At 37.7% G+C, this 23661-nt stretch overlaps 2 protein-coding genes across 2 annotated transcripts; one reads left to right on the forward strand and one right to left on the reverse strand.

Annotated features, from left to right (window-relative positions):
• The first annotated feature begins 1856 nt into the window (after nt 1–1856).
• Nucleotides 1857–7584, forward strand: LOC106077139 (uncharacterized). Its single transcript, XM_013237946.2, has 5 exons — nt 1857–2118; nt 3850–4021; nt 5174–5313; nt 6067–6178; nt 7449–7584. The coding sequence occupies exons 1-5, from the start codon at nt 2094–2096 to the stop codon at nt 7570–7572; spliced, it is 573 nt and encodes a 190-aa protein (XP_013093400.2). The 5' UTR covers nt 1857–2093; the 3' UTR covers nt 7573–7584.
• Nucleotides 7585–10749: 3165 nt separating this feature from the next.
• Nucleotides 10750–22439, reverse strand: LOC106075522 (transmembrane protease serine 13-like). Its single transcript, XM_056016332.1, has 9 exons — nt 22421–22439; nt 20966–21065; nt 19249–19374; nt 18289–18366; nt 17261–17423; nt 16356–16483; nt 14728–14865; nt 12363–12526; nt 10750–11383 (listed from the first exon to the last, which is right to left on the reverse strand). The coding sequence occupies exons 2-9, from the start codon at nt 21051–21053 to the stop codon at nt 11219–11221; spliced, it is 1050 nt and encodes a 349-aa protein (XP_055872307.1). The 5' UTR covers nt 21054–21065; nt 22421–22439; the 3' UTR covers nt 10750–11218.
• Between the last annotated feature and the right edge of the window lie 1222 nt (nt 22440–23661).

Raw genomic sequence — 23661 nt, forward strand, 5'->3', positions numbered from 1 at the left:
ACAGCCCCGGTCGTAGGTCCCGTGTCTTAGCGGGTGGCACGATAAATAGAATCTTTTGTCCCAGTCAGCCCATCCTACAAATATTCATATCCTGATAGGACACTCGCCCAGTTCCCTATCGCTACTAAGGGCGACTCAGTGTGGCGTCCCTTCAGGCTTCGAAAAAATGTATCTTATATATATATATATCTATATAGTTCGTCCATCGTGGTTCGATGATGACCACTTTGTCATCCAGGGGGCTGAGGGCTTTGCACTGGGGTTTTATGCCTCCTCATGTGGCTGGTGAGACCTATGTGAGCCCGGAATGTTCGGCCGCACACTGGGCAGGTTATTCCAGCTGGAGCTAGTGTCCTTGGCCTTGCTTTTCTTGTCTGGCGTTTTTCTTCTGCCAGCGTTGTTCTTTTTTCCTCAGCAACCTGTGCGCCGGTAGTCACAGCACGACGCCATGATGCTCTGTCATGTGCCTCTGTCTCCCAGGTGCCTGGGTCTATGCTGAACGCCTTCAGAGAAGCTTTGAGGGTGTCCCTGAAGCGCTTTCTTTGACCACCTTGCGAGCGCTTTCCTTCGCTAAGTTGGCCATACAAGAGTCTTTTAGGGATGTGGTGGTCTTCCATTCTGTAGACGTGACCTGCCCATGGCAGCTGGGACTGCATCAGGACTGTGTGGATGCTTTGCAGGCACGCTCTTCGAAGGACTTCAGTATCTGGTATTTTGTCTTGCCATCTTATCTTATATATTACAGACGTAAGTTAAAAAAAAAAGGAAGATTATTACGTCCTGCGCATTTCATGTGTCAGTCTAGTAATGCATTTGAATCAATGACTTCCAACTCTGTTAAGTCTTTGGTTTTCCTGTCTGATTGAGGCAACCCATTCCATGGCATGGCCTAAAAATGTGCCGATAGGCGAAATAGCAAACAAAGTAAAATGAAACATGAACATGTTATCCAGTGGCCAACAAAACTGATCATCCTAAAAACCTTGGACAAATGAGCTTTACTTTTCAAAACATAAGGAAATCAATCTTGTATTTTGCCATGTCATGAGTACAAGTTATGTGTGTGTTAAGGGCGGTATTTAGCATTCATAAAGATTTAAAAAAAACACGCCAGGACTTAATGCATAGGAATTGTTCAAGGTTTCTCCACCCCTCCTTCCCCTTACCCCCATACTGTTAATGCCCTAAATGTTTGGTTATGTCCCCTTACCCCCATTCTGTTAATGCCCTAAATGTTTGGTTATGTCCCCTTACCCCCATTCTGTTAATGCCCTAAATGTTTGGTTATGTCCCCCAACCCCCATTCTGTTAATGCCCTAAATGTTTGGTTATGTCCCCTAACCCCCATTCTGTTAATGCCCTAAATGTTTGGTTATGTCCCCTAACCCCCATTCTGTTAATGCCCTAAATGTTTGGTTATGTCCCCTTACCACCATACTGTTAATGCCCTAAATGCTTGGTTATGTCCCCTAACCCCCATACCGTTAATGCCCTAAATGTTTGGTGATGAATGCAAGCTTGGTAATTCAAAGTAACGTTAAGTCTCCCTTTCAGACAACCAAACCACCTGACATAAGTTTGCTTTTCATTGCATCAGAAATATTCACAGAAATGTTCACTTAGATAAGACCAACAAAAAAATAACGTCACAAAATGTATAAGGGGACTTAATCATTCCCTACACAATATAGATGTATATCCAAGATTCAGAACTGACATTCACATTTGTCTACCCCCACCCCTTCTCTAATTTTTTTTTTAACTTTAACTGCGTCTTAGGTCAGCCAAGACAAGTTAAGCACGTCTTGTTTATAGCAAAAAAAAATGAATATCCAGAAGTTTCGGCTGATATTGTTTTAAACATCTTGTCGACTCTATTACTGTCAAGTACTGTGACAATGTCAGCCTAACAAATTAGCAATTTAAAATCCGAATCCCACCTCAATTCACACTTGGCTTTTGTCTCGATTCAAAAAGGTTTACCACGTGAGGAACTGCGCTGAAACTTCGTTAGGGGCAAGTGGGCATGCCTTGGTTTTCTCAGTGAAGGAGTGTCCTCCCTTTCAACAGACGTCTTCTGTTGCTGTTTCGTGATGGCCGCCGCAGGTGCGAACGCAGGTAAACTTCTTTGTATATGTATAGATGTTTTCTTGTCATAATATGGTTGTTTACTAAATTGTACTGCATCTTTATTTGGTAAGAGTGTGTTAAATAGTGTAATAACTCTAAGTACACCATTTGAGTCGGCGTAAGAGCAGTCCAGCGCGCAAACCGCACGACCAGGCAGCCATGTTGCTAATATGAATGAAAAACAGATTCTCATTCCTCACAACAACTTAATGTGCCGATTAAAACAATCTGTCATATTAATTTGTCTAATTTTATGTTGGTTATTTTTTCTTCCTAAATAATGCAACAGTAATATAGTTATTACATCTACTCTATTTAGAAAAAACACACACACACAGACACACACACACACACACACACACAAAGATTAAGAGTTTAAATGTCTTAAGATGACACTGTTGACCAGGCCAGCACCTTCTCTAGCAGTTAAAAAAAATGTATAGACATAGTCCTAAGCAGGATTAATCGTTTTTCAACTTGCGCACACCCTATTGGTTTCTTGTGAACGCAAGAATCGACTACAAGGTGGCCACACTTTGTCATCAGTGTACCTACAATTAAGAAATGCCCTTGTACCTTAGCGAGAATCGACTACAAGGTGGCCACACTTTGTCATCAGTGTACCTACAATTAAGAAATGCCCTTGTACCTTAGCGAGAATCGACTACAAGGTGGCCACACTTTGTCATCAGTGTACCTACAATTAAGAAATGCCCTTGTACCTTAGCGAACTGATAACTCCATATGTCCCTCAGAGAACACTGCGCTCTATGGCCTCCATGTCATTGCAATTTTCGGTATGCGTAATTCATTCTGTCGGAGGACAAGTCCCGCAACCTCATGCAACGCCCAATCACAACCTCATTAAGTGGTCGAGTCCCAGGTCAGCAAAGAACTTGTTGGTTCGAGAGCAGGTCTCTTTTCATCATCCTCATCAACATCATTACTTTGAGTTTCTGATGTAACGGTTTGCGGGCTTTTTCAGTACTCGGAGTAAAGGTTTGGAACTCACTCCCCATTAATCTCAGACAGACAACATGCTACACTATATTCAAGAAGAACATTAAGACCTATCTGTTCTAAACATTTTTAGATTAAATTGTCATTTTAGCTCTCGTGTTTATGTTTTTAATGTTATCAAAGCGCCATGAGCCTACATTTTGTTTTTAATAGCATATACACGGAATTATTAGTTAAAAGAGTTATAACTACATTATGTAACGTCCAGATCGGCTGTATCTCTCACGAGAGCACGACAAGCTTTAGGACTGAATCGTGAGTTAAAATTATAATATGGTTTATTATTAGAGTAAACAATAATTGAATAATTGCAATTAAAGAGGTGATAATGTTTATGAATAGAACTGAATTCTTAGTACTTCTGCGACGTGTATGATAAAAACTATCATTCACATTCATTAACAAATGTTTCAATGAGCACCGCAGCACGGGCTGGATCTTGGGAGCGGATCTTAATTAAGGCATTAATTGCACAAATGTTTGTTTTACATGTTTTGGACATTCCTTCAGAGTTAAAGATAATTTACTTCCTAGTCCAAACCTCCCGCAGTATGACGGGATATGGCAGCGGACAGGGTATGAATCCGGGACTATCGAGAAGTCGACAGTTCAGCGCGTACAGTACGACCAGGCAGCCATGCCGACCAGTCAGCCGTGCAAACAATTATATCATGAGTAACTTTCTTGTCTCATTAATAGGTCGAGTGTTGATGTTGATCATTAGTATTGGCCTCATGTGGACTGTGTCCGGTAGCTTCTTCTATTGTGAGTCTAGCCTGGTCATCCAAAGATTGTTACTATCCCAGTGTCTCTGGGAGCAGGGTCTGACCCATATCTCTTTCTCATCATCAAGTCTAAACGTCTTATGCGCGTAAGTAAACTTCTTTTCAATTAGGTGTGCGTTGAAACCAAGCCTTATGCTAATCCTCCTGTAGAGCTAAATGTCTCTAAAGGTGAGAAAAAAAAAAAAGGAAATGTCTTTTTTTTTCTAGACTTATTAAAATTTAGTAACTCTAGATCTTGGTTACGAAAGTAATGTTGTTGGCCTTTTTCAGTCGTAGGGCGACTCTGGTTCATCTCGCACACTTTTTCATGTGGCTGTGGAGCCCTATTTTGGAGAGACACTCCCGTCCACAAATATCGCAGGTTAAGGTGGCTTTCGCTTCGATGATAGAGGAGCGAAAAATTGTCCTTTCTCTTCGGTGGTAGAGGAGCGAAAAATGGCCCTTTCGCTTCGGTGGTAGAGGAGCGAAATATGTTCCCTTTCGCTTCAGTGGTAGAGGAGCGAAAAATGGCCAGCTCCTCTACGAAAGTATTTACCTTTGCCTTTGCTTCCGTAGGTATTTTGGATGCGATAATTTGGGACTTATTTGTTGTTTTTTTTTATTGAGCATTTGTATCTAAGACTTGGTAACTGTAAGTAGCATGTTTTAATTGTTTTTAAATTATACAGCTGTGGTGATCATTGTTCTTTTTAACAGATAGAGCCACCGTGTGGAACTTTAACGTGGAAAAAATTCTAATATGGGAAACGGAGGAAATAGTTTTAATTGCGTAAATGTCATTCTGTATTCCTTATTTCCCAGCCGAGTTATTGTCTGTCTCTGTTTTTTTTTTTTAGGGTTCCTCATGCTGTTTTGTCCACCAAAATTAATATTTCCCAATCAGTATCGGGGTCTCTTTTACTAAGTTTAAATAGAAACCTGCATTCGGAAATTGAAAAATAACTTTAGAAAATTGTAAATCTATATAACTCTAAATAGGTTTTAACATATTACATAATTACTTAAATATGGCAATTCTTTTCACTTCCCTCTAGTCTTTGACTAGATCGGATTACCTTTTGTTGTTGTTTTAAGAATCCAGTATATTTAGGCCATTTTTTTTTGGGGGGGGGGGGGTATTTTAATGTAAAAGTAAATCTATTTCCTTTATAGATTCCCTGGAAGCGCCTTTTTTTTTGTAGAGTATAAAAACACAGCGCTTGAATTTAATGCATTTTAAAAATATCTCTAATCTCCAGGGCAAGAGAAAAATTTACTAAAGCTTTCAGATGTCAAATGCAATTTTTGACCAGATGTCACCCAGACAGAGCGCAGCAAGCTCCGTCAGCAGACTTGGATGGTATCCCAACATTCCTTGAGGGACTCTGCTCCACGCCTGGTCAGTGAATACTATACTCAAACAATATAAGCATTGTATTCTGTAGAATCTGTTCACACTGAGAGTGTATAAAGTACAGGAGTAGTGACCTGATTTATTGAGGATGATTAAACAAAGAGTAAAAGATTAAACTTTGATTTCCGTGGAAAATAAAATTGCGACAGAGTTTCTCCAAATGGAAAACTCATTCAGAGAGTATAACCTTACTTTGTCACAGCCAGACCTCATCTATTATCTCTATTTAAATGCAGCGGCGTAGCAAAGTTCCATTCTTTCCGGTTTCAACAGTATGTTTTGTAGAATGTTGTACAGGTTTCGGATGTTCTTTCAGAGTTGAAGATAATCTACGGGGTATGGAAGCGGGCAGGGTTTGAACCCGGGACCATCGATAAGTTCGAACAACAAAAAAGTCATTTTGGGTGCGATTTTCAGGCATACATGTCCAATCCAACGTAGTTGGGGTCTTCTTACTATGGCATGGATACTGTTCGTCTATGTCATCTACAAATAAAAGTGTCATGACACTCAATGCTTGTACTTGTTCTTAAAAGTAATAGTCTATATGGCTATTTTCCAATGGCACCTGTTGGTCCGAATAAGTCATGGGCCCATGCGCTATGAACCTTATCAAGACATGGTTGCTACGCCACTGTTTATACCTAAAATACCTAATTAATTCAAATGTCCTTTAATCAAGTCTCATCTACAGCAATCCACTAAACAATGACTATTTTATTTCTGCCTAAAACCCAGGCTTCAACCGGGAGTGTTACGACGGCAAGAAAAGGGCGCACAACTTATGCATACTTGACAAGATGGACAAGTCGTTGTCAAAGACTCAAACCCCAGAGGACATGTGTACAATGTAAGAGAAGTAGGCCTACTAGATCAGAGGTTCTCAAACGTTTTTGAACCGAGGACCCCTTTGTATAGCTAAATCTTGCCGCGGAGCCCTAAGGGAAAAAATCCACATAAAAGCATATTATATATGTAAGAAATAAAAAAAAAAAATAGAGTTGAATGAACGAGAAATAGACCAGCTCTCAATAAAAACAATACAGGACAGAGTAATTAGGACAATAATATACGAGAAGCATATCCTAAAACTCAATATTGTTGACAAATGCCGAAAATGTGGAAAGGTGGGTGAGTCAATTGAACACATAATGGCAGTATGTTCAGCCCTATCAGAATCTCCCTACCTAGGTCGCCATAACCAAGTTGCAAAGTTGATACACCAGCACTTGGCTTTGACACACAATCTGATCGGTAGCCTATTACAAATACTCACCATAAGAGATTCTAGAGTCTACTGATTATCTACTGTATTAGATCGGCCTTTTATGACCAACAAAACGGTAGATTTAATCGCCCTGATCTGCTGTTTATTGATAAAAAAGAAAAAAAAACGCTACTATTATTGACATCACCGTTCCACTGTCTCATAATAAAAAAAAACTGAATTGGAAAAACAACGAAAATATGGGAACCTAGGCTTAGTGAATTAGCATTTATGGACGTTATCCAAAATAACAATCTACCCCATTGTTATATCAACCGAGGGGATAATAACAACTGACCTCGCAGATACATTCAAGGCCCTTAACATTCCAATGAACATTCTCGTTGCCTGTCAGAGGGCGGTACTTCTGCAGACCTGCCACATCACTAGAAAATTCCTCGGTGGAAACTGATAAAGGGACTAAGATGAATTTTGTTTCCCTTAAACGAAACTCGACCCTGGCAGCGCCAGAGAATGAATACTCGTTCGTCTCTAACATAATAATAATAATACCATAATAGTAACAAACTTTAGACTCAAGAAATATTTTCTCAACTAAACATATTTGATACCAACTAAAATAATGGAGCTCATTCACCCATCGTAAACAAACAACATTTTACCACGTAGTTCTCTATATCTTCTATACAAATTACGCAATCCATAAAGGCTGTCACGTGATACGCAATTTTCATTGTTTTATCGATATTATCACGTGGCTAAATGTTGTTTGTTTACGATTGGTGAATGAGGTCCATTCAGGCTCCAAAAATATACTTCAGTAACAAATTAAACCTTCACATTGAATTGAAGAGTTGCTCTGCCACTGACCTTCCCGCCACATTTCTTTCAGAATGGACACGCTTTCGGCCGAGTGTGTGAATCAAGTACTGAAGCCATGCGGTGACATCACGGTGGCCGCACTAATTAAGCACCTGCCTTCAATCAGACCGTCCAGATGCATGGCCGACGCTTAAAATGAAACAGCGACGATGGTTCCTCAGCGAGGAATGGCTATTGAGACATTTGACTCGAATTCTCATTTTTTAGCTTTTACTATTTATTTATAATTTTTGTAAAAAAAAAAAAAGACAATAAAAAAATCTTATCCAATATATTACAGATATTCATTCAAAATTGAAGTCAATACGTTATACGAGTATCCGTGTAATAATCTAGTCGTGCATGTTAGTAGGGCCGGCCTTAGGTTATTGGAGGCCCAAGGCGAAGTGAATAGGGTGGACCCAAATGAAATAGAACTAAAGAAAATTAAGACCGAAAAAGTCGCAATTAAAAACATTATGTATATTATTTCTAAATCAACAAATAAGTTAAATTCATCTAGCGCGATAGCATGAATGTACTTCGTGGACGATTCATATTCACCAGACTAGAAATAAGGTTTCACCATTTCACTAAAAACGTTTCATGTTCACCAGACTAGAAATAAGGTTTCACCATTTCACTAAAAAGGAAGACATTTGAGATTGGATTCAATGTTTCGGAAATATTTTCTTGGAGTCCTGTGCGAGGCCCCCACTAATCAGAGGCTTTAGGGCACTCTAGGCGGTTACCTAGTTCGCCTGTGCCTAAGGCCGGCCCTGATGCTGGAAACTTAAACTCTGCTAAGTCGTTGGTTTTCCTGGCTGATTCAGGCAACCATTCCCGTGCTCTAATGGCATCAGGGAAGAAAGAGGAAGTGTAAGAATTTGTCCTGGCATATGAAATAAGAAATGAACATTTATCTTTGTGTCTTGTATTTAAGATATTGACTTAGATTGTGTTTTTGTATTTGTAAATAATTGTTTGGTGTTCTATTTTCTTCTTTACTTTTTAATCCTCTGTCCTCAAGTGTCTCTATATTTAGTCACTACAAAGGTTATATCAATCAACTCACTCAGTCTATCTGTCTGTCTCTCTGGTAAAAGTTTGGACACGTTATTATTCCGACACCCAATGTCGGATCAAGCTGAAATTTTGCACATCTATTTCTCTTACTATGCAATTCAAGAATACAATTTTCTTTGTCTCTTTTTTGGGCTCTTTAGAATTTTCATTTTTACCCAAGAATACCACATTTTCATTTTTACCAACATATGGCCAATTATTGGTGTAAATATAAATTTCTTTTCTTTGCCATTATCGTGTATATCTTTTGGTTCTAATCCTGATGAATAAATGTATATGATAATTGGAATAAAAAAAAAAAAACGTAAGGTGCTTACACATACATGTGTGCGCGAGTGTATATGTGACTGAGTATCTATGTTTGTGATTGTGTGTGTGTGTGACAAGAGTGTAACAGGTAGGTATAATGTAAATAAAGCTCTAAAAAATATTAACATTTCCCTTCATTAATTAAGATAGTTGTATTGGCTTTGTACGGACCAGCTAATAGACCTGGCAAGTCTTGGTAATAGGATCTCGAGGGGGAGGGGGTCATACATAGTTCAATGCTTTCGTGTGCATTTGTTCAACAATGGAAATTGGAAAGTTCCACTTCTACTTTAAACGGAACACTTCCAAGTTTCATAGAGATTAGTGTAACCCTTCGATGGTTTTTCAGGTCGGATTACTTCCCACTTGTTTAAATTGTAAGTGAAAAGAGTTAAAAAATATTAAAATTAAAAAAAAAATTATTTTGAAGTAAAAAAACAAGATTACACACAAACTCAAAATCGGCCTATGATGTGGTCCAACCAGGCAGGTAAAAAGGCAGATTTCAATATTTTAAGAAAGAATATCAGAATGAAATTCTATCAGAAGTGGTCCACCCAGGCAGGTAAATAGGCAGGTTTCAATATTTTCAGAAAGAACATCAGAATGAAATTCTATTAAAGGCAAATGATACAGATGAATGGAGAAAGAAGGTTGACAGATCTTGTGTGGTGTCTTAACGGTGCAGCAGAAAAGGGATAGGTGAAAGTGAATGCGAAGCTAGATTTGAACCTGGCCTAACTGATGTCTTATAATAAGTATCTAATTGATATAATTGTTTTGTAAAGGGTCAATCTCTTATTCAAAGCCTCAAGATAAAACAATTTCAGTAAAAAAAAATTTCTTTAGTTTGATATACTGTGAACTGTGTTGTAATGTTGCAGTTCACACGATAATATGTAAAAACTACTGAATAATTGTTGTTTAAATTATGTTCCACTTATATGCATACTAAATAGATTTTTTTCAGTGAACATTTTTTTTTGTAAATGTAGTACTTAGTATGACAGAATTTACTTAACTTAGGAATACAAATGTAAAAAAAAAATAATTTTGACAAAAACCGTTTGCATAAATGTGTTAAAAAATGGTACAATTATGTCTCCTTTACTAAAATGCCTCCCGTGTTTGTCACTATTAATAGTGAATAGTTATAAAAAAATGGTGTATTTTTATGAAAAAAACTGCTTGCATAATTGATTTTAAAAATTAGAATTTTTCGCTTTCAGAAAAGAAAAAAGTAGCCCTTGCATTAGAACTTTGAAAGGTCTAAAATATCATAATGTCGTATTTTCAATAACTTTTCTAGTTTACGAGATCCAAACGGGACGGACGAACTTACAGACAGACAGACCACACAAAACTAAAAGCTTCTTTTCCCCTTTCGGGTGCCGCTAACTAGATTAAAATATACAGACTTTGGCATAAAAAAAATATTAAGGTTTAATGACTGATGACTTTATGTCCCTGAAGTGCTTAACTTGTTTGTGTTTGTGGATAAGCTCAACTCTACTATCTGGCGGGGCATCAAGCCCCCAGCCCCCTGTTTCTGGCTTTATACTTCAACTTTGTTTTTATGGGATGGGTAAATGAGGGAATATTGCTTCCGCTTCTAGGCACTATTCGGCAAACAAAGCACAGAAAGAGGTAAATAAAATTTACTTATCTACATCTCAGTTGGAACTCAAGAGCCTCCTCCCCTTTTCCGGTAAGGTAGTCAAGCAAATTACACTACGTAGATAGATATCACACATTTTGTTTTTTTAATTTTCATTTACAAAATAGACCGAGAGAGAGACAGAGAGAGACAGAGACAGAGAGAGACAGAGAGAGAGAGAGAGAGAGAGAGAGAGAGAGAGAGAGAGAGAGAGAGGAGTAAACAGAATAAAAGAGACACAACATATATTTTATTCAAGACAAAAAAAGAAACACAACTCTGTTATTAAATAAATCTTTTCTTTTTTTTAGGCTGAGTTATTGCACTTGTAAAACACTTAATAATATAGAAACAATCTTTTCATTGAGTTGCATCAATCAATTATGTATATAACATTTCTCTTTTGAATTTGAAATCAATTCATATGAAACAGCCATAGTGATGTTGCCATTTATATATTGAGTATTGTACCAAGAAAAACAATCGGTAATTTTTCTTTTACTTTATAATTTTTCTATACAATTCATGCATTTTTTTTACCTAGCATGTTTTGTTTCCTTTTCCCCTTAAAAATGTTTCCTTTTGATAAATTTAAATTCTTAATATTTTCAGATATTCAGTTTTACAGTTGCAATAATTCGGTCCACGGTTTGGTCTGAGGCTTAATTCAGTTGTTGAGCAGTTCGGTTTGATTTCTTGAGGTTTTTGTGTTTTTGGGTTGGAGTGTAACTTTGAGCAGACGACCTGGGTTAGACTTGCGTAGAGTTCTTTATGAAGCCGGATATTTCAGGGTTGTTGACACGGGTGTACACTCCAGGGTAGCCAGGTTGGGCACAACCCAAGCCGAAAGAGACAATGCCGTAGAAGAAATATCTGTTGTTTTGGTAGCACATCAGTGGACCTCCAGAGTCTCCCTGGGGATTATAGGTCGTAAAATATGAACGATTATTATTCTAGATCAGGGGTTCTCAACCTGTGGGTCGCGACCCCCTTAGGCGACCCCTTGACGATTTGCCAGGGGTCTCCTAAGACCATCGAAAATTGTCTACTCTTCTATTGCTGTATGTGTGTGTGTGGGGGGGGGGGGTCGCGGCAGAGTGGTGGATTGTAAAAAGGGGTCGCCGAGCATAAAAGGTTGAGAACCGATGTTCTAGATTCATTCTACCCTCAACGCCTCTTTCTACTTCTGTTAAGGAGTGTGTGTGTGTTTCTATGGTGACAGTGTGGAAGAGGTAAGCGATTGGTGGTGGATGATGCAACATAGGTGGCATTGTCGTCACTTAGTCTTAGTTAGGGGAGACGACTCCAGAACGTGAGACTGAAAGGTGGTGTTATTGTAGTGAGTTAGATTTTGTCAAAAGATATTAAATTAAAATTAAATTATAGCTTTTATATAGCGCTACTTTCATGTTTAATGCATGCTCAGAGTGCTATGGTCCAATTTTTGTGGACCAGTTGGGGGGAGGGGGGGGGGAGGTTTTTCCATGCTACCATTAGGCGCTCAGTAAACACATTTGCTTGAGTAGGATGTCGAACCTCGAGCCCCCTTCACAGGTAGCCAAGCCAAACTAAGTTATTATTACTAAAGTCTACTCCATTTATTTCATGTTATCACAAGTTGATTTTGTCTGTGTTATAAATAAAATGTTATTTAGTACAGTTCATGAGGAAGTTATTCAAGTTTTTCAAGATTATTAGTTAAGATATATTAGGCCTACAACTCTACCAGCAGTTTGGTAACAACCCCTCCCTCCCCCATTTTTTTTCATAATCACTGCTTACTTCCTTTTGTACTTATATATATATATGTACCTGTTGGTAGAATTCAATTAATTGCAAGACATTTAACGAAAAGAAATGTTTCACTAATACACACAGACACAAATTTTGTACCTGACACGAGTCTACGCCTCCTGCTGTTAAGTTTCCCGCGCAGAGTTTGTATTGGTTGACAGTCATCTTGTAGTTTCTGTAGCTGTTCTGGCACGCGCTCAGATCGACGATTGGCAGTTTGGCTTTCTGAAGTTCGTTGATGTGAAATCTATCAACCGACTGTTCTTAAAAACAAAGTCAAAGTTTTAAATGAACTCAGACCAAGAAACATAGTGCATTTTAATAATACGTTTGTACAGCCTTAGAGCGTAGTTCAATCTCATTGCATGAATCAAGTTTCTTTCTGGATGGTGCCAAGCAAGCGTGGACTGGCTATATCGGCGTTCGAGCCAATGCCCGGTGGGCCGTTACCCAAATGGACTGGTAGGGCCATTGAAAGGGACGCATGGAGGCCACTAGGACACGTATTAAATTGTAAATGGTTTTATGTTTTGTTCTTTTGTTGCCCTGGCAATCAAATCATTAAATAGAAACAATCTGATATAAACTTTTCACATGTTAATTATGGGTGAGTCTGGTGTAAATGTACATTTTGGTTTCTTATAGTTATAAATTATAAAGTTTTTTTTGTGTGTAATGCACAAATTGTAAGACAAATTTAGATTAGATAAAGATTATTATTATTATTATATTATTATTATTATGTGAAGCGTCTTGTTTAAAAAATCGTTTACATACTCTACATTGTAATACATTTTCCGATATAATGCTACTAGTATTCTTTTAGAGCCTACACACTTTGCGATTAAAAGGCAACATAAGGCTAATATTTCTTGTAAAGATATAGAGTTCACAGTATGTGTACAGTTACCAATTCAACGTCAAACTTATAATGATTTTGAGGACAGGTAGGCCTATAATCAGATGCAGAACTCTACATATATATAATTAACGGGCCAGATGGTATAGAAATGCCAGGGCCGATTTTGACCACCCAGTCCACCCCTGGTGACAAGCAACTTTCACTATCGCAAATTATTTCTCACCACCGTTGGATAAGTAGGGACTAAAAAATACAACCATCTTCCTACTGTTAGTGATTGACATATAATCCACGTCGCTAGACTACGTTGTAATATGTTCAATTTTTTTTATAGTATATATTATTAATTATCTTATTTGTATTTTAAATGTGTTAATGTAAATTTATATCTCTTTTTTTTCAAATGTTTGCGGTCCATGTGATTGATAGAACGAATTTCCTCTCTTTCTATGGGTGATGATTATGGGTGGTATCATATCAACGAAGCACTTTCCTTGACTAGGTAACATTTAGCTGTGGCTAAATTCAGAAGCACTTACAAATCCTTCAGAAGCACTATCAAATCCTTCAGAAGCACTTAAGAATCCTTCAGATGCACTCATAAATCCTTCAGAAATACTTATAAATCCTTCAGAAGCACTTACAAATCCTTCAGAAGCACTTACAAATCTTTCAGAAGCACTTACAAATCCTTCAGAAGCACTTACAAATCCTTCAGAGGCACTTACAAATCCTTCAGGGGCACTTACAAATCTTTCAGAAGCACTTACAAATCCTTCAGAAGCATTTACAAATCTTTCAGAAGCACTTACAAATCCTTCAGAAGCACTTACAAATCCTTCAGAAGCACTTACAAATCCTTCAGAGGCACTTACAAATCCTTCAGAAGCACTTACAAATCCTTCAGAGGCACTTACAAATCCTTCAGAAGCACTTACAAATCCTTCAGAAGCACTTACAAATCTTTCAGAGGCACTTACAAATCTTTCAGAAGCACTTACAAATCCTTCAGAGGCACTTACAAATCCTTCAGAAGCACTTACAAATCCTTCAGAGGCACTTACAAATCCTTCAGAAGCACTTACAAATCCTTCAGAAGCACTTACAAATCCTAAACTCAAAGATTTTACTGAGGCTCGAACTCCTGGATATTAGGCTCAAGTATTAGTTTACATCCTCATATGCATGAAGAAGCTGAGATGTCGTTGATGAAGTGCATTTATCTCCTTTGTCTCTCTAAAGTTTTTAGCTTATGTGCTTTAATTTTGATTATGTAGACTTACCCAGTCTGTAAATTCTAAAAATAAATTAAGTTTTGTAAATGTCCAAGAATGGAGTTTATTTAGTGTTGGTCCTTAAAAAAAGGCGTATAAGAAAATAAACGGTAGTAAGTTAGTCAATAAAAAATATGTATATATAGTTTAAAGCTTTTTGTCACTGAGAAAAACAAATGACATGTTTTGTAGTTTGTATTAAATTTTTATGGATAAGATTTTAACGTATCTTAAGCTTTAGTCGAATACCAATATTCTGTGTGTCTATTACTTTAGCTCACCCCCCCTCAACCAAAAAACTAATTTAAAAAATCAACACCAAACATACCACTAGTTTTGCCCCATCCAGCCACCAGACACTCTTCTGCTTTGGCAGGGTCGTCAGACTGCAGGGGGACACAGATAGGCCGCACACATTGGGATAGGGTCAAATCTTGGGTCAAGGTCAGTACGGCGACGTCAAAATCTATAAATAAAAAAAAAACAAAAAACAACATAATAGTGCTCTTTGAGTAAGGAGATGTTTTTGTTTTTTTTTATAACAAGTCCTTAAGCTCAAATTTTAGTTGTCACCGAGGCTTGATATTCAGTTCGGGTATTCGTTTTTGTCGTTTATTTTTTGGTAATGAAACAAACAAACAGGTCTTGTTGACCCATGCTCTACTTAGCTATCTGTTGGGCAAGTTTTTTGTTTTGTTTTGTGGGCGGGGGTGGGGGGGGGGAGGACAAAGAGACAGAGTTACTCCAGCGATTTGACCCCCACGATGACCTGCTAACTATGTAAAAAAAAAAAACGCAAATTACCCTAGAAAGCGAAACGCCCATAGTTATAATGCAGTGACGCCCAATTTCCGGCCAACCACGTGGCTCCATTATTATTATTATACCTTATAGCATGCTCAGAGCGCTTTGGTCCAATCTCATTTGTGGGGAGGGGGTATCTAGGAGTTGGTTTTCCGTGCTGCATTTAGGCGCTCAGTAAACGCAACTCTGCCCGAGTCGGGTGTCGAACCTTGAGCCCCCTTCTAGGTAGCCAAGACAAGCCAAGCTCAAGCGTACTTGGCCTCTCGACCACGCTTCCATCCGGTCCAGGTCCGCCGAAACGTTGTCACAAAAAGTAGATAATCACAACCCTTTTTTTTCCTAAAAAAATGTTGAAACATATCTTACCTACATAAGAGCCCTCTGATGGATTGGCACCATAACCTTTAACATTTGTATGTTTATGAAATGGGAGAGTTAAAGTAACTACAAGTGGAATTTAGAATCTACCTGGAAAATTGAACGCATCTTTAATTTTTTTTTTTGGAACATGATAATAAACCAACATATTTGATTTGAAAAGAAAGTGTGGCTGTTGTTTTTTAAACGGCATTATAAAACCAATATAACGGAATTCTTGGTTTGAGCCGCGAATAAAAACGATTTTTAAACTAAGCCTAGAAATTGGAGGATTGATGGGAATATTTACGAAAAAGAGACAAGAAAATGAGTCGTTGGCTAGCAAGCTATAATTGTGCTCACATTTTAAGTAGAGAAATGAAGCCATGTTCTGACGCGTAAAAAATGAAATCTTTCAGATATCTCATTAATTGATATAAGTACACTAAATATGTTTGTAAAATGTTTTACATAATTCGGATGTTCCTTCAGAGTTGAAGATAGTTTACTTCCTAGTCCAAACCTCCCGCAGGACGACGGGGGATGGGAGCGGGCAGGGTTTGAACCCTCGACCGTCGATAAATCCGAACGACAGTCCAGCAAGCAAACCGCACGACCAGGCAGCCAAATAGTATGTACTAGATCTACAGGTTTCTGTTAAAATTGTTTTAGGTCAATTTCATTTCGTTTTTATACCTTTTTGTTAATGTGGCCCGCGACACGAAGTGTTGGAAATTAAACTAATTTAGGTTGGGCATCACTGCTATAGTGCATCTATGTGTAACTCAGGTGTACCTTTTGTCTCTGCGTTGTAGCGCGGGTCAATGGTGAAGTTGGACACTCTGTAGGCCGTAGTCATGCTGAGGCTCGATGACCCAGCTCGGATGGTGATGTCCGAGGCATTCACCCTACAGCCTGTGACACTGAAAGAAAGGAAACGAAAAAAAAAATTTAATAAGAAAAAACAAAAAACGAAAATTTACCCTCCCCGCTACTATAATGATAAAACTTAACCAAAAAACCAAAAAAAAAAAAGAAGAAAAATTTAAAGAATCTAGTGCCGATGACAGACGTAGATGTAAAAAGAGACAGGACAGAAGACTCAAAAGTAAAGTAGCAATTATTCATAAAACACGGAACCATAATCTTCACATACAAAAACAGAATTTAATAAAATACTCTGAAAGACACAAAAGCAATATCCAAATATGATGCACATATGCTAGGACAAATTTGTACAAATACTCCTTCTTCCCTAGTGCTATTAGAGCATGGAATGGGTTGCCTGAGCAAGCAAGGAAAACAAGTGACTTGGCAGAATTTAAGTCATTGGTTAGTATGCATGACTAAATGCATGACGCGTAGGACGCAATCATCTTCTTTTTTGAAGTAACGTCTGTATTATATAAGATAAGATAAGAGAAGCTTCATCGACCACCGGCGGATAACGGTTATGTCTGCATGGTGTGTGGCAAAATGTGTAGGTCGCAGCTGAGACTGCGTAGCCACGTGGACAAATGTACTCCTCATTAATCTTGGGGCTCGAAAAATTACCTTATTAGACAAATGAAACTTATCACAAACTGTATGCTTACTAAGCGGGCTCGATTTACCTGCGCGGTAAGTGGTGGTCAGTGATCACTATGTGACGTCTATCCACTGCGTTATGCTGTTATGCTTACTAAGCGGCCTTGACTTACCTGGGCGTTAGGCAATGGGCAGCGGTCACTATGTGACGTCTGTCCACTATGGTGCCGCCACAGTTCACACATGGGGAGACTATCTCGACCACCCAGGGCAGCTCACATTCGCCGGCCTGAACACCGCCCACCACACGGTCTCTGCTTCCAGAGATACCACAGTCTGAAGAACATTCAGAGCAGAGAGAGAATTTTCTAATTAGGCCTACATAACAGTTTATTATTTTATTCATAGATTAGGAACCCGTTAGGAAACCATCAATACTTTTTAAAATTAAAAAAATAACATAAATACACAGTGTACCACCATCGTACGCTACATACGTAGAGCCTGTCTTCTATTATCACGACTGGGCATGCTTACAAAGCCTTAACGTGGCATCCGAGAGAGAAAATTTATAGAAAATTGGTTAAGACAAAAAATGAAACCAATTCATTGCACTTGGAGCGGTTGATAGAAAGCCTTACTGGCATGTCAAGATAAATCAGCCAGGGGTGTTTAACAATTGGTGGAAACTAGACGTCCATTTTGTATTCTTTTCCATGTATCGTCGCTCTCATGGCCCGTCAAAAGATTAGAGTCCTAGTGAAACTAAAAACAGGTGAGACTAATTTGCATCTGTTTGGAACCAGCTCAGTAAGAATGCTTCCCTCGTGGACAGCGAAGCAGGGCTTTTAAGTCTCTAGTAACGTAGTGGCCGACTCTAAGAGCAATCATTAATTAGATATCATATCGACCTTACGACTGTCTTCTAACGAAATTATATTACAAATGTAAATAGGTTATTGTCTTTTCATTTGAACATGTATTACTTTGCGATGTTCTATCTATCTATCTATCTATCTATCTATCTATCTATCTATCTATCTATCTATCTATCTATCTGTCTATCTGTCTGTCTGTCTGTCTATCTATCTATCTATCTATCTATCTATCTATCTATCTATCTATCTATCTATCTATCTATCTGTCTATCTATCTATCTATCTAATCTATCTAATCTATCTATCTATATCTGTGGACTTACCTGATGCTGAGATAGTTGGTCTAGCAGTGGTACTGGTAATGATAGAAAGTAGAGTGGTAGTAATATCTGGAGTCGGAGCTTTTCAGGAGTATGAAAAGAAAAAAAAAGACTCGATGTATTTCTTATCTTATCTTATTTAATATTTTTTTAAGAATGTAAGCTAATGTTCAGTTTAGATAAATAAAATATTGAAAGCATGCGCTTGATAAGTGTCTCTGTTAATCTTATATCGACGCTATGGAGGAAATGACGTACTGCTTAACTACCACATCACGTGACTGTGAGATTGTCGTAAACAGAATACGTCAGAGTAGGCTACAATTTCCTTTGTCTGTCAAGATTCTTTAACGGGTTATTTCTTTGTTAATGTTGTTTAATTCTTCATTTATAACATTCCTAGGAACATTTTCGTCGCCTGTCAGAGGGCGGTACTGCTGCAGACCTGCCACATCACCAGGAAATTCCTCAGTGGAAACTGATAAAGGGACTACGATGAAATTTGTTTCCTTTTAACGAAACTCGACTTTGGTAGCGCCGGATAATGAATACTCGTTCTTTTATAATAATAATAATAATAATAATAATAATAATCTTTAATATTTTACAGTCTGTGCATTACACCAAACAAAACATTATAACTATAGAAAACCTAAATATACATTTACACCAGACTCACTCAAAATTTAAGTTAACTCTTTATTAACAAATATACACAACCTGTAGGCCTACGTAGGTATGGAGAAGACGCAAGACAAATACTGTCTTAAACAATCGCCAACTTCTTTCCACTGTTACCATAGAAACCAGTGGGCTACGTTTTTCCATGAAAGATATTACTAAATATAGAAAAGGCACAAAAAAAAAAATCAAACATCCTTAGGCGCTATCAATCTATACTCATGCCAACAGAGCTTTCATCCACCACTACTCACGCGGATAATAACTTCAACCACTACTCACGCGGACAGAGCTGCAAACACGAGCCCAAAAACCGCTCCAAAATCTCAGCAGACTTGATGAAAGACTTGTAAAAGTTGTAGAGACCTTGACATTGCCTCTGACACTGTTCTGCTGTCGGTTTCTGTGCTGTGTGAGGGGAAGAGCATGAAGATATAAGGTGGTCAGTGAAAGGAGAGAAATCAAAGCAAAACATTTATTGAATACCTATTAAAATAAATAGTCCTTTTACAATAGAAAAACAAAGAGATTAAATTCACCCGCAATAATCATAAAAACCTAATCAAGCTAAGATAATAATATGTCAACCCTGGCCTAAAATCCCAGCCCGCAGCCCCAAAATGCCCTCAAAGATTTTCTTCTCCTCGCGTCGTAATTCCACTGATGTCAGGAACGACACTAACCTCATCTGTTTGTACGGACAGGGCCAGCCTTGAATAATTGGAGGCCCTAGGTAATGTGAATTAGGTGGCCCCAAATGAAATAGAAAAATATTTTAAAAATCCAAAAAAAAAAAAAAAATTAAATTATGCAAATAATTAAAAACCTAGTTTACTCTAGCAATAACATTGCGAATAAGTTACAATATCTCTTCCTGTGATAGGACCCTACAAGTCAAAAGTCGTAGGCCTCAGCCTAGTTAGCCTATGTTTAAATCCGGCCCTGGTATGGTTGACTTTTACGAAGCTGACATAATGTGTTGACATTCTCTAAACTTAATCAGGTACACAGTCTCTTTGTTTTCTAAAAACCCATGTCTTCAACGGGATTGGAGCTCTCTTTGCTACAGATCCCACCAAGCGCTTTACCACGCGTCCACTTCACTACTCTCTCCATATTTTATAAAAGTAAACAAAAAAAACAAACAAACGACAACACAACACACAAAGATAAAGGCACATTCCTCATCCCATATGCTAGGACACATTTGTACAAATACTCCTTCTTCCCTAGTGCTATTAGAGCATGGAATGGGTTTCCTGAGCTAGCCAGGAAAACCGGTGACTTGGCAGAATTTAAGTCATTGGTTAATATGCATGACTGAATGCATGACGCATAGGACGTAATTCTTTTTTGAAGTAACGTCTGTATTATATAAGATAACATAAGTGATTGTAATCATTAATATTTTCTAAAGTAAGATTTTATTTATCATGTTTTCAAACACATTTCACCAAATAAGTAAAAATTGCCAACTTTATCTTTTAATTAAAGAGACAATATCCAGTAATAATAAACCATTATGGACTATAAAGAAATACATCAATTTATCTTCAATTATATATTAAAGTGCCCTATATTTTATGGTTTAGCTAGTGTCTATGGAATTGTACGTCTCGTCTGATGATCTTTTCCCTTTGCAACTTCTCGTGTGACTAAAGAGACCAATCCTTGATACACAGCGGCGGTCACAGGTTGGGCATGTGTAATCACTAGGCTCTGTCGCATTTTCACCCTTTTTTCTACTTCTAGTGTGTAAGCCATCTGCAATCCAGGACACTTCCTTTTTGCTTTCTCTTCATGTGGATCTATCCAGTGCCTCTTTTCCCCAATTGTTGATGTCGATTTTTAAGAGCCTCATGTCGCGTTTGCATACATCACTATACCTTAAAAGTTGACGACCATCGGATGTCCTGCCTTCTATTAGAAATGGTTCAGTTGACATACATTTTATTCAATAAAACTAGTTACTATAAATACTAATTGGATTCAAACTTACCAGAGCTTGCAATCATCTGGCCATTAACTGTTGGGTCCTGAGAGAAAAATGCTACAAATAGCATCAGCAAAAACACCCAGAAAGACATTTTGTTAAAAACCTAGATAAAAAGGCAGAAAAATAAATGTTTTAGGCATATCTTTTAAGTATAATGAAATTAAAACGAACGGAAGATATTATTAGCTGTCATATTCTAGAAATGCATTCAAAAGTCTTTTTGACTCTTGGAAACTAGCTGCCATCTACGACGGTGAAGACAGCGCAACCGCCAACGGGCTTGAGTATTAGAAGGCGTCTCTTAAAAGAGGAAAATTCAATTTAATGGGCAAGTCATGTGATGCGTCATTGGTCTATCCTTAATGAAGTACAATAATTAAAACATTTTAGTCTTTAAAAAGAAAGGGAAAGGACATCCTCAAGAAGATGTCGAAGACTTGAATCCGGCCCTGCGAGTTGCCAATCGTCCAGTGGTTTTGTCTTACCAGATCACAGCATCAGCTGCTTATTAATAGTTATTATGTTTGAATAGTCAACACGAAGATATATCTGTGCGTATGAAAGGGGAGAGGGGACTAATAAAAGCAAGCAATTGGGAAAACACTTTTTAAAACCAAAGCTTATCTAAGGAGTAATAACCGCTATTGGCTACCATTTATCTGAAATTGCAGGGCTTAGCTCCCCTTTTGCTTATATACAACTAAGCTAATTAATTAGTACTCAATGATTCACTAATTGGTAATCTTTTGGATTAATTCGTATTTTGTTATTGACTTTGAATAATTATGCAAAATTACAATTTGATCCGAGACTTGGAAATGGGAATAAAGCGTGACAAAAAGTAATAACGGGACTAAATCCATATATATATAAGCCTTATTATATATACACGTCCCTCATAAATAGCATTTATTTCCCTTATTTCGTAATCAAACAAAACAATCACCAAAAATTAATTTACTAGTTGTTTAATTTTTTAAAATTTGATTCATGTTTTGTCAAGTTGAATTAATAAATGTTCAAACTTTTTAACGGCCAGACAAACAGAGTGAGTTGATATATGCTTTGTGGAAAAAAAAAGTTCTGTCACTAAAAACGTGTTGAATTTGAAATAAGGCAAACTAGTTCAATCAACATGTGTAACCAAGGAAACTCATTTTTTTCCCAGATTCCATATATTAGTGTAGCGCATTTGTGGCCAAGTTATAAAACACACGATGAATGATCTGGAGATGTTGAGTTCGCCTTCCTATAATTCCTATTGATTCTCACTTGGAGTATTTACGATGTTGACTCTCTTTCAATTTAAACTTAACATTCGTTTTCTAGATAACATTGGCGATTAAGAGCTGTGCTGGCCACATGACACCCTCGTTAACTTCTAATGACATAAACTATATTGAATTCGACTTCTACTACAAGGAAAGTTACGAATGGAAGGAAACTCAATCAACTTACCAACTCATTTGTAAATTCCGTGGCCTTTGCCCTAAATCTCGTCTAAATAAAGCTTACAAATCGAATTCAGGCCAAAGTATGTTGTAGATCTACATAAAATTAACTCGTAATTCTATTAACAACTAGATCTAGGAGATAAGCTTTGATAAAATAACAATAACTTGTAGTATCTATAGAATATTATTTTAGCACGAAAAAGGTACACCAAAATAAAAACTCAAAGTTCTCGAATATATACTAAAACAATTCTATAAATAAATGTACATAAGATCAAAACAGTAGAGGATTCTAGATAATATCTTCGTTTGTAAAGAAGATCATCAGAAGATGGCTGGCTTTAGTCAAGATCCGACACAGGGACTATGAGGTACCACACGCTTGACCAACGTCATCTTAAATCCTGTTTTCGAATCTTAACGCAAAATTGCTTTTGTTCTAATTCGAAATTTTAATGAAACTGAAGTAACTCCTTCCATGTCCCAAAGATATAATTGTGCTAGATACCCCTAGTTCATGAAAGCCTATGATAGCATACGCATGCTCACCATTACATTGTAGACCAGGACGCATAATAATCACGTGACTAAGTTGTGGATTTTTCTCATGCGTGTTTGCCACCAGCTCATGTCCGTTATATTTAAATCTTTAATGAAAACATGGCGCGATGAAGACTTGATGTTAAAAGCAAAGTTCCCCTTTCAGACTTTGAGATCCATGGGGCAGATGATGTAGAGGTCATCCGTTTCTGTGGCCTACGGTTAACGAGGGTGTCATGTGGTCAGCACAATGACCAACCGCCTTTACTTTTCCCCTACTAATGTCAGGTACCTATTAGAAGGTGTCATGTGGTCAGTACAATGACCAACCGCCTCTACTTTTCCAAGACTAACGTCATGTACCAATTAGAGCTGGGTGGACTCAGACTTTATATTAGTTAAGAAAATATAAGGTCCTTGTGTGAACCACTTTGCAGGATGACTGGGAATAAGAGCGGTTGAGGCTCGAACTCGGGACCCTCTTGACGAAAGTCAGTTGAGGGCACCACACGGTTAGGCATTTTCACCACCTAGTTATGTCGCTTTACACACACCCATATAAAAGATGGGATCTAAGACTCTAATAATTGCTGTAATAATAACACATTTGAGTATAGACGTTCCACTTACTAACGCTTATATCAACATTTGAGACTGAAAAAAATTCAATGTCGAGGACAGACGTAGACGTCAAAAAGAGAATCT

Source organism: Biomphalaria glabrata, chromosome 17, assembly GCF_947242115.1.
Source record: "Biomphalaria glabrata chromosome 17, xgBioGlab47.1, whole genome shotgun sequence".
In the NCBI taxonomy this organism is placed as follows: domain Eukaryota; kingdom Metazoa; phylum Mollusca; class Gastropoda; family Planorbidae; genus Biomphalaria; species Biomphalaria glabrata.

Bases quoted from the DNA above. Each gene is read 5' to 3' on its own strand.
- LOC106077139 (XM_013237946.2), top strand. From the start codon at position 2,094: ATGGCCGCCGCAGGTGCGAACGCAG. The intron at 4,022-5,173 runs GTAAGTAAACTT...TCTAATCTCCAG, and splicing joins AGTCTAAACGTCTTATGCGC to GGCAAGAGAAAAATTTACTA. The intron at 5,314-6,066 runs GTCAGTGAATAC...CCTAAAACCCAG, and splicing joins GGGACTCTGCTCCACGCCTG to GCTTCAACCGGGAGTGTTAC.
- LOC106075522 (XM_056016332.1), bottom strand. From the start codon at position 21,053: ATGTCTTTCTGGGTGTTTTTGCTGATGCTATTTGTAGCATTTTTCTCT. The intron at 17,424-18,288 runs GTAAGTCCACAG...AATGTTCTTCAG, and splicing joins ACCAACTATCTCAGCATCAG to ACTGTGGTATCTCTGGAAGC. The intron at 12,527-14,727 runs GTATGTTTGGTG...TTTGTTTTTAAG, and splicing joins TGGATGGGGCAAAACTAGTG to AACAGTCGGTTGATAGATTT.